Source organism: Colletes gigas, unplaced genomic scaffold, assembly GCF_013123115.1.
Source record: "Colletes gigas isolate AHSC1104 unplaced genomic scaffold, ASM1312311v1 Colletes_gigas_Sc00004, whole genome shotgun sequence".
Lineage (NCBI taxonomy): Eukaryota > Metazoa > Arthropoda > Insecta > Hymenoptera > Colletidae > Colletes > Colletes gigas.
Window position 1 is genome coordinate 559623 of NW_025106633.1, and position 11225 is coordinate 570847.

The 11225-nt window shown below is 38.2% G+C and overlaps 2 protein-coding genes across 2 annotated transcripts; both read right to left on the reverse strand.

Annotated features, from left to right (window-relative positions):
• Positions 1-2390: 2390 nt before the first annotated feature.
• LOC122394869 (sodium/potassium/calcium exchanger 3-like) lies at positions 2391-8788 on the reverse strand. Its single transcript, XM_043392042.1, has 6 exons — positions 8657-8788; positions 6716-7188; positions 5746-5959; positions 4642-4830; positions 4269-4577; positions 2391-3052 (listed from the first exon to the last, which is right to left on the reverse strand). The coding sequence occupies exons 1-6, from the start codon at positions 8739-8741 to the stop codon at positions 2733-2735; spliced, it is 1590 nt and encodes a 529-aa protein (XP_043247977.1). The 5' UTR covers positions 8742-8788; the 3' UTR covers positions 2391-2732.
• LOC122394870 (solute carrier family 35 member B1) lies at positions 8033-11066 on the reverse strand. The gene is made up of 2 exons (XM_043392043.1): positions 10515-11066; positions 8033-10221 (listed from the first exon to the last, which is right to left on the reverse strand). Exons 1-2 carry the CDS (start codon positions 10899-10901, stop codon positions 9643-9645), a joined length of 966 nt encoding a protein of 321 aa, XP_043247978.1. The 5' UTR covers positions 10902-11066; the 3' UTR covers positions 8033-9642.
• Between the last annotated feature and the right edge of the window lie 159 nt (positions 11067-11225).

Consider the following 11225-nt stretch of genomic DNA (forward strand, 5'->3'; position numbering starts at 1 on the left):
TACCATATCGATAATAAAGTACCATTTTATATAAAATCGCTTTGATACCTACGCAACATTATCGATACATATCGATTGCAAGAGCACACATGTACTTGGTATCGATTTACGATACTTTTGTAGCGAATACTGATCGATATAAATATCGCATAAATCGAACAGGCATTAATAATATTCTAAGTGGACGAAAAATAAGAAACGAAACTGATCGGTGCAAAATAACTGTTTTCGTATCGATTAAATCATTTGTTATTGTTAAAAGATCACTTATCGTCTGTCAGTTAACAATGTTTACATTTATTTAAAATGATATCGATGACTACGCGGTACCAGGAATGGGCAAAATCCTACAAATACTAATTCTAATAGGTCAACGCGTTCGAATTCGTTTGAATTAAAAATAGATTTTCTAACATTCCTTGTTTGAAACGAATTACACAGTTACAAGTGACAAGAGAAATTAATTAAAAGTAAAGAGAATATAACTACGAGAATGATCTTTATCAGCTATGTAAGGAAATAACAATTTCAAAGAACAATATACGATATTGATATCGATCACATATTCGTTGCATAAGTATTCATGGAAAAAAATAAATATATGTCAAGTACTTGAGATTTCGTGAGACCTCGATCTTTTTTTATTAAATACTTTGGTGTCCAATGGCTCAAATATTATCAATATATAATCTTATCAGCATCATCCATATCAATTGTCACCATTGTTTGTTCATTTTTCTTTTATTTTTTTTTATCTGCACGCGACAGAAGCTCGTTTTCCTTTCGATAATAATCGTGACATTTACCCTCCTTTTTCATACAACATCTGAAAATAAAAATTCTTCCCCTTCTGCCACAAAAATTTATAAATACTTATGATTGAAATTCTATTCGTTTATTTAGGTAAGCCAGCTTGTGTTACTATAAATAAAACTATGCACCGATTTGTAGTGCACACTATTCAGGGTGAGTAACACACCTTGTCTAGTCTGAAATTTGTTTATCTTTTGTTCCTGTCTCCGTTTCAAATGTTATGGGAAAATTATGGTTGCATCTTTGAGGAGCATTTAAAAATACATATGTACTACATATTTTAATATAAAAATATATTCTCCAAGTTTGAAATTTGATAAAACAACGAAGATACAGAATTTCGAGAACGTGTCAGATTGCTCAAGCAAACAACACGCTTTTCTCAAAATCATATTTCCCGAAATTATCGACACGATATCTCGGAAATTATTAAAACGATCAATTTGAACCAGTCTTGCTTATAGCCTCTACCAGACTCAAAATAATTTCTACATTATTGTATAAAATGCTGCCATTTTGTTTAATTACATTTTTATTCATTACTCTCTTAGAAGTTATAACCATACTCGTGTGCCTCGATCATTTGTTTATTTCACTCGTTTCCTGTCTATGGAACAGTGCAAATGACGTCGATAATAAAAACACCTTTTTTTTTAAACACCTAACTCATCACATTAGCTTATAACACTTATAATATCTATTAACAAGCACTTATAAAGTACCTAAAGAATCAGCGAACAAATTATAATGTTCCTTCCTTAATATCTATCAAGATCAACTATTTTTCAATTCTCTATCTATCTACGAAGCCTCGTTAAAATCGACGCGTATCACACCGTGTGGCCCCCTTCGCAAGATTAATTCTTACATCTTTGTAATTTACTTGCTCTATGCTTCATTGTCAGAAACCTAAATGTCTTACGCTAACAAGGAAATATCACGAACTGTGTACCGAGTTTGGTAATTTTTTTTTTTAATATCTGAAATATTTTTCTATATGACTGTTCTCTGGTGACCTTGGATGATCTTGGTCTGCAAGTCATTGCATTTTTAATTCCAATATTTACAGTTATTAATGTGGTTCAAGTGCCCACTGAATAAGATTACATTTTATTCTCCATTAAAGAAGATAGGGAACGTTGTTGATCAAAGTACAATTAGGTAATCTTCAAATTTGTTTTTAGAGAGAAATTTTATAAAATTTCCTTCGACCGCGATACTTTCGTTTCCTTATAGGTTGGAAAGAAAACTCGGACCAAAATTCGTCAATTCCCTTGTTAAGACGCCATGTTGGACGGATGACCTCTATCGCTTGGCGTCCATTAGAAAGTTTCACTCTTGATTATCGTAAAACATTCCAACGAACGCGGCATTTAGAGTAAAGTTTCTTTCACGCAAACATACGAAATTTATTGTTCACGAGACATCAACAAGAAAGAAGGAAAAGCCCTTCTTTAACGTGTCGAGTATCGTGGGCAGACACCGGTGACCGACACTTCGATATACACCGCTTTCTGGAAACATTTACGATAAATAAATCCTTATAGTTGTAAACGAATAATATTAATATCATTGGGAATACTGTAATACAATAAGTACGCCATTAAGTATTGAATTGATGACACGAGACCCCCCCCCCCTTGTTTTGCATGAGTAATTAACTTCGCTCGAAATATTTTCCCGTTTAAAAAATATTCCACCACTAAGGCTGTTGTCGAATATCAAAAATTTCGACGAAGACGGATAGCATTTAACGAGTATCGCGCAATATCTAAATTTCAGTTAAATCGTTCTTCCGTCTGCTATCGGCGATTTCACGCTGGATAATGAAGACAATCGATATCGGCCACTTCGATAGTGATTGAACGCACTATACGTGCGAGCAAAACGAAAATAGAAAACAAACGAACACCTGTTCGTTACTCGTCACACATGGGCAAATTCACGAAGAAGAACACGTTCAGCTCGACGAGCAGTGCGACCGCTAAAAATATCGCGTACAACAATAGACAGATGATCCCTACCTTCTTGTTCAGCTTAAAGTTAAACGACGCTATCACCGCGAACAGAACGACTATGCAAACGACTAACGAAAGTACGCTGTACGACAACGCCCCCGAAACGATCTCCACGTTCTTGTTCGTGATCAGACACTTTATCGTCCACGGTAGACCCAGACAGAGCAAAATGTCAAGAATGTTTGCTCCTAGCGTGTTGCTCATCGCCATGTTTCCGTCACCTGCGTGCACAGGCGGTCCAATGTGAAAACGTTCGGTCAGGGCAGGGGTCGGCAAACGATCTTCAAATCGATCATTCTCTCTCAAATTGAAATCTGTTACAGTTCTTGTGAAAATAGAGGTAGTTTAAGTCATCATTTCACAGTTTTTACAACTTTCGACAGAAAACTGTCTTTGTAAAGCAGTTTTTGGACCAAAACCACTTGGCAACCTTTAAAATTACCCCAGGAAGATTGTTGCACTTCTTTTCACGAAATTACAATGGCTCAGAGATTGAGAACGTTTTGGCCAGGTGTCCTAATCACTTATCACGGTGTATTTTGTATTAATATTAGATCGGGGAAAAAGAAATCAATTATTTTTCACCTGGATGGCTGTAGTGACTTGTGGTCGTTGGAAAAGTGATATTTCGTATTAAAAAAATTCTTTTACAGTTTTTTTGGTAAAAGATGGAAGTTAACAAAGAGAAAATTCAGTATATTTTACAATTTTGCTTCGATAAAAGCGAAAATGCAAGCTAGGCGACTGAAATTGTGAATGGTGTTTATGGTCTTGATATTGTCAAAGCCAATGTCGAAAATGTTGATAAAATCATGAAAATGATCGAAGTAGACCAACGTGTTAGCAGTCATAGGAGTTAAAGATCGACCAGAATACAGTTTTAAACCATTTGCATAAAGCTGCACTCAAAAAGAAGCTCGATGTTTGGGTGTCACACGAATTGATGGATCGAATTCGTGAAATAAACGTAAAAATAATGAATCTCTTTTTCCCCGACCTAATATATCACTTCGATACGCAAAGATATTTAAAGTATCAATCTTATTCGATATCATTTTAACCCCTTGACTTATTAATTCCAAATAATTTTTCAAACGTATACTATTTAATTTTGTTTAAATTTGTTTGTATAAGAAATGGCCACGAGAAAGGATAGATTTGTTTTACGAACACCTCATGAACGTAAAAATGTGTTGATTTTAATTTATAAGGCTCGATGACGAGCAAGTGGCCTCATTAATTGTGAAACTTGTCATCAAGAACTTGTGACGAGCCAGACACGTGATTGTATGGCAAGATAAGCTAACTTTTAACTACTAATTAATATTTTTGTTACGTGACCATGTTTGAGAAAGATTTGCCGACCCCTGGAATAGAATCAACGCTGAAAAACGAGATAATAAAAGGACACGAGAGCAAAGATGAAACGAGGCTTACCCTGTTGCGCTAAAATAATAATGGACGCGAGTTCCGGCACGTTTCCACCAGCGGCTAAGAAGGTGATGCCCATGATGGAGTCCGGAATACCTAGGGTATCGCCAACGACAGTCATCATCCAAGACACCAAATAGGAAGCCACGGCGATCCAAACCACGCACATTAGAAACGTGATCGCATACAATTTCCTGAATCGTTCGCGTCGGGTGTCCGGTATCGTTATGAACAGCAGGAACCTCAACGGCCAGGTAAACGCGAACCAACACTTTGTCGCCATATTGTTCTCTCTTGGCCACGTAAACGGACTTTCTGCAAACAACAAAAATCTGTTAGAAGTTAGTTTACAAAATGTATTTAAAATTTGATCGAATACCTGGCGGTTCCTCGTCCTCCAATTTTGTCGATTCTTCTGCGTACTCTGTGTACTCTGGGTTAGTATGCCCATTTTTTTGCAGTTCTTGCACGTTAACCGATATAGTCTCTACGTGATTTGCGGCAAAACCGTTCCGGAAATGCTGCTTATACGAGCCCACGGGCATCGTGTCCTCGACAAAGTTGGTAACTAATCATGGATAATAAATACGATTACTTGGTAATGTCTAAATCATAAAATGGCTCTTTCGATGCTCGCCATCTTGTTATTTATTATCGAGGTCAAGGAAACACGTATCGTGGATTCGACAGTTTATTAATGAATCAAACTAGAATAGTTGACATTATGCAAGGGTACATTTGCGAGAATCAAATCGGCTCAAATCCTCATATAAGATATTTAAATTTCTGCAAAGACCTGATAAACACACATCGATAAGAAAGATAAAGAGAAGTCAAAATCAGCTTGAAAATTGATCGAGGATACTCAAATGATTTTTACATCCGGATGTAGCTCGGTAAGCCTTGAACGAAACACTTACAATTTTAAAGCAGCTCGTAATAAGTCATGCGCAAATTAAGCAAATCGTGGAAAAAGATTAATGTTTATTATCGTTTAGATTTTACGCTTCAAATTTTTTTTTATGTAATACAAAAATGTTTGTGAATTACTTATTTAATAGCAAATAAAAACGTTCATTCAATAAATAAAGACGTTTAATAATTTATGTGAAAAATATTTAATACTTCATCTTTTGGTTAATAAAAAGCAAGATTGATTCTTTTATCAAGTTCGAGGAGTGATTACTCGTGAAGAGCAAAAATTGTAGTGTAAGATTAATTTCTATTTTATAGTCTTATTGTAACATTAAATTAATCTTTATTTGTTAATCTCATTGTTGTACGAGATTAAGCTTTATCCGTCGATCTCGGTAGTCACTCGAGTCAACATTTCCAGTAGTAGATAAAATTATTATGAAATTCATTTATATCTACGACGAGAATAAGGGTTTATTAAACAAAAGACGGTAACGGGGATGGCTCCGTTGCCTCTGAGCGGAATCAAGATGGCTGCATACAAGCGAGCAACATTGTGTATACTCACGTTTCATTTTCGAGCCAGAGAGCCCGCCGGAACAGGAACGTATCACCCATTTACCACTAAACAGCAGGACCAGGTAAATAAAGAACAACGCCAGCAAAGTTGTTGCTTCGTACCACGTGATCACGCCGTCCCACATTACTATTACTAAAGTTCCAACAGATATCACGTACACAATACAATCTCGTGACAATATTCGCCATTCTAACGGTATCGCCTGTCGAAAGGGTTTAAAGGAATTAAAAAAAAAAAAGACAAAAACGTTCCACGGTTTCGAATTTTCTGAACGACTTCCATCGCGAGGAGGGACACAAGATAACGAGCCGGCATTGAATCGTAATTGCAAAACACGGAGATAGCAAGATCGTCGGCAGACAAATTCGATACGACTCGACATCGACGACTGAGATGCTTATCGTCTTTTATCTGAGACTATAACGCGATAGAATGTTAATAGAGACGTGGGGGAGACCGAATGCTCGACGTACGTATCTATTGACATTCCATTGAGTATTTGATCGGGGAAAACAAGGAAGTCTATCAGCAACCTGTTGTATTAATTTACAATTCGATCGATTTTCTCAAGCGACTTCGTGCAACTAATTATAGCGATAGTAATAAATTCGTTAAATTGTTTCTTCCGTTGAATTTACATACGTGAAACGAAAGGGTAGAACTGATCGTTCTATTTCCATTAGCACAGTGATTATAAATTTCTGACAATCCAGTCGGACGTACTGCGGTCCGCTGACTTGAAGTCCCGCGAGACGGCACAGGGGCAAGGGGAGTCGGACCGCCCATTTATCTGTCTCGCTCCCTTGCTCTCAGGCAGTCCACATGTGTGTGTAACTGCCGCGACGAATAGCGAGCTAGAGACCAATGTGTGCGTGGGAATACGTGTGCCCCTTCTACTTCTCCCGCATTCCTTCCGCGGGACTTCAAGTGAGCGGAGGACTGTACAAAGTGTACTCACATGAGCGGCTATCAATGCACCGCAAGCTGGTGTTGCGAACGTGTCGAACACGGCGCTGCCGACAACGGTACCGACTCCAAGATCCGTTTCGGTCAGAAACGTGCCGATCACGTTCACGAACATTTCGGGGAACGAGCTGGCCATCGCGAGAAACGTGGCCCCGGCCACGTCCGTGCTTATTTTCATGCTCTTGCATATGCGGTTGATGGACGGCAGCAGATAATCGTCGCAGACGAACGCTATTAATATGAAACAGTAGAATCCGAGGAAGGCGTGCAGAAACACGGCCCCATGTCGTCGTTGCTCGTACGCGAACAGATCGTTCGGGAAATCTTTGATCGATCGCTCGGCACAGAGCACCTCCGTCTCGACGTCCCCGTCGATCATCAACCGACGTTTCACGTGGCCTCGAAACAATCGCTGGTCATCGTTTCCCATCGATCTCTTTCGATCGATTTCGCCCGGGAACGACTCTACAACGAAACGTGTTATTTCCCGGTTCATTTGGCGATCGAACAATTTTTTTTTTTAAAGTAGAAGAACATTTAACACAGAGAATGTTTGATTTTACGGGGGAGCGTGGTGGAGGCTCGATGGTTCCGGCCGGAAACGCCCCGGACGTTCCAAGGTCGTTAATGTTTAATCTTAATACTCTGACGGCCGCTGTCACGTGTATGTGATTTCACCGTTCCAGTCCATTCGATTCATTGTGGCGTCCTAACATTTATAATTTCGTGTAATAATGTTTCTGGCATCCTAGCGTACTATATGTTGTTTCAAACTGTACCTACGAAATCGATCGACTTTTTATTTTTTGGGGGTTTTTTTCTAACAAAAAAAAGATACATTCTCCTTTAACACTTTGACTACCACGTCATCCACGTATGACAGGATTATTTTACTATAGAACTGGGACGATTAATTCTCAGGATGTGAAGTGTTAATGTTGAAATTTGAATAGGATTCATGAATTTTAGCGAGTTTACGAAAATAAATGCTTTTAAGTTATGTAGTTTACAATTGTCTAGAAGCAAAGTATTTGAACTGTAGAAAATTGTACAGTTTTGGTCTGGCAGTCAATGTGTTAATCTATATTTCTTTGCAAAGATTAGATACTTTAGTGAAAAAGAAATGAACAGATTTAGAGCAAAGGTGTAAAGTAAATATCTACCGAAATAAATACTATTTTTTAATTTCCTTGAATTAGTTTAGCGTGTTCTTTTGGCGACAACAATACGCAGAATTCTCCAATACGGTTGACAATGACAGATTATACTAACGCAGAACTAGCAAAAGTGCATTTAACGTGTGGTCTTGAACGGTTAAGGTTTACGATAAGACGTTCAGAAGTCTTCGTTCGAGCCAAGGGCGTCTACTTTGAACAATTTCTGTAAAAATAGTCGAATAACTATGTAACGTTACAAATAATAAAAATGTAACTTGGAAACAAAGTCGTATAGGATATATAATTACACGACCATTGAATCATTCGTTTAGCAAGCCTCTATCAGACGGTAAATAAACACATATCTTTCCACTTAAAAATTAATGACCTTAAAATGTCCACGATAATTCCACGTAAAGCTAAAAAGACGCTGCCGCGCTATTGAAATCAAATAACTTCCGTTAAAATAAACGATTCAGGTGGGCAGACTGTTCAGTATTTTAGGCGTACTGTGTTTCAATATTATAAAATTATTACGACGTATAGAAGGTGAACGAGCGCGCCAAAAACCCGTTGTTCTGAATCGTTACACTGGCCGTAAGTACACCTTTGCATCGTTACCTGTTTGTCGCGACGATTAATTAACGACGGGGGCAAGGAATAAGAACAAGGTACAAAATAATTTTAAATATGAATATATACACGCATATATACATACATACATATTATATATGTATACACAAATGTTGTATAAATTGACGGAGTTCAGCACTCACCGTTCCCGAGAAGCGCGCAAGTACCCGGGAAGCACACAGATAACACAACGATCCACGCGCAACATCTGGAAAACCGTATATTCATTCCGCAATCGTACTTCAGATTGTGTTTCACGAAACATCGGCCTTCGATGCGGCTTCTTTACTGAAATACGTTAAACTACTTCTTGGGTAGCAGTTTGCGCAGTTATAGTACATTCCACTGATTACGCTCCCTACCAAACGGCCATTCGTGCGTCGTTATTATCTGCTTGACCATCGTTGATAACAATAGCGAAATCCAATTTTGAAAAATATTTTACGCGTTGCTATCGCACAGTTCGCAATTAACAGAGTGTTCGGATCGTGTCGTTTGCAGTTTGCTCCGCGACTCGTTCCGACAATTATCCGTTCGTGCGCCAAACGCCGCACGCACGTCGACAGTATCCAACGGAAGAAAAAGGAAGGCGATAAAAAAAATCGTTCACGCGTTTAAAAAATAATAATTGCACTCGATCGCGTACAAAATAATTGTATTCTTTTCACTCGTTTTCCATTCGTTTATTCATTCATACCACGTAAGCCGCAGCTCACGATAACGTTTGTGGAATTTCATGATAAATCATGCTTCTTGACACTGTTCATGGCAGGATACGGTAAAAAAAAAAAAAAAAAAAAAAATTTTTTTAGAAATCGAGTAAATTCACAGGTAACGTATTTTACCTCTATCTGTATACGTGCATGCCTTCCATAAATGTACACGCATACATACACATACAGGTACGCGCAGACGTATTACATTGTAAAATGTAATGTTCATAAAATTTTTCCCGAAATTCTATGCACGAAACAAAATACGGAATACCAACAAGTTGATTTCTTATCGTATCTTACAACAATCGTGATCGCGCCACCGTACATAATGCTTTGTACACGTATCAGAATATAAAATTGTGCTATAGCTTGACGATTCACGATCCCATGTGTTAGCACGCACGTTTCGTTCCTTACTTCACTACGTTTTTCTTGGAGGACTTGTCTATACTATGCAACGCATCTAGAAGCAATCCTGAGAACACGATGAACGTACCTAGCCACTGTCTATAGGTCAAAGTATTGCCAAAAATTAGTATCGAACCTAGTACCGTAAAGAATTTTCTAGTTGTGGTTATAATCGAGCACGGTAACGGGCCAAAGTCCGCGATAGTCAGGAATATGAAGTACTGTCCGAATGCACCTGCTATAGAGAAAGTGGTTATCAACCATACGGTTGATGGGTGTCTCTGTAGGAACTGGATAAATTCAAAAAATTCTCCGGATAGTAGGATGACAGCACCACTGAATATTGCGGACCAACCATTCATATTCAGCATCATATGGCCAGACTTGGAATTATGTTCCGACCTCATTCGTTCTTGTACAGCACAAGTTAAACCATCCATTGTTAACGACAGTAACAACAACAGTTCTCCGAATGCCATTTGCCCCTCTGGTTGCTTCTTTGACATGCCACCGTCTTTGTATATGAACAAACTTATGCCAATGACGACTAAGAAGACAAATAAGTACTTCCTAACTGGGTAAACCTGCAAGGTAATGTATCTATCATTACGAAGAATGACTTTCCCAGAATTATGGTGAAAGAAACATAGAATTTGTGCAATCTGTCTACTAACAACACTTCTGTCGATTCAAGCATCTGTTAACTTTTAAATAATCTAGGGAGCTTGGCAGAGAAATGGATTATAGGTCTGTGGGCAGTTCATGCGTATCCCTTGGTGCATAGCAAGGAGAGAACAAAATGAAAAATTGGTTAGTCGGATAAGAAGAGAACGATAGAACGAGAATAAAATGGAAATAAACAGGATAGAGGCTATACCTTCTTCCCTAGTAGTACTCCAAGTATCATCACAGGAATTGGTTTGCCGGTTTTCCCAATTATTTGTGTCGGGTAACTGACAAACTGTAAAGCCATGTTACTGCAAACCATAGCCAGTAAATACGTGAGTGAGGATATCGCGTAATATGTTTTCGGAGTACTATCTTCGCCCTGCTTCATGACTGTCAATAAACTAGTCTTAGCGAACAAATAGTTGACTGAACATTGCCAAAAGACTAAAGTGAACATGTAAGTGAATTTTTCACTATTCTTTTCGTCCCCATACTGTCCTTGGGTGATTTTTTCTTGTAACATGCCAAAGTGGAAGTAACATACGAAAATACCGAGAGCACAGAACAACAGTTTGAAACGTCTTGAAAAAGCCATTGTGATCGTGTACGCGTAATATGTTAAACTGGTCACGGATCTTTTCTGTTACAATACCGTTCCGTTCGTGGGCCGAATATCACACCGGAAACAAAAACATTCTAAATGAATATTGCGCGCGTATGGTACGTGGCACTTAATGATAGGTTATGTTCCACGCGAATCACACGCTACCACATACCACGTTTACGAGATATCAACTGAAACTGATGTCAACGCGATGATAGATGGCAGCACTTTCGATTTTTCTACGACTCCTCCGCCATTGCTTTTTACAAACCTTGCAAATTTTGGCGCTCAAATAATAATTCTCTTAAAATTGAA

Excerpts from the sequence above, each read along its gene's own strand:
- LOC122394870 (XM_043392043.1), bottom strand. The coding sequence starts at position 10,901 with ATGGCTTTTTCAAGACGTTTCAAACTGTTGTTCTGTGCTCTCGGTATT. Across the intron at positions 10,222-10,514 it reads GAGTACTACTAGGGAAGAAG|GTTTACCCAGTTAGGAAGTA; the intron begins GTATAGCCTCTA and ends ATTACCTTGCAG.
- LOC122394869 (XM_043392042.1), bottom strand. The coding sequence starts at position 8,741 with ATGAATATACGGTTTTCCAGATGTTGCGCGTGGATCGTTGTGTTATCT. Across the intron at positions 7,189-8,656 it reads TTGCGCGCTTCTCGGGAACG|AGTCGTTCCCGGGCGAAATC; the intron begins GTGAGTGCTGAA and ends GTTTCGTTGTAG. Across the intron at positions 4,578-4,641 it reads GGAGGACGAGGAACCGCCAG|AAAGTCCGTTTACGTGGCCA; the intron begins GTATTCGATCAA and ends TGTTGTTTGCAG.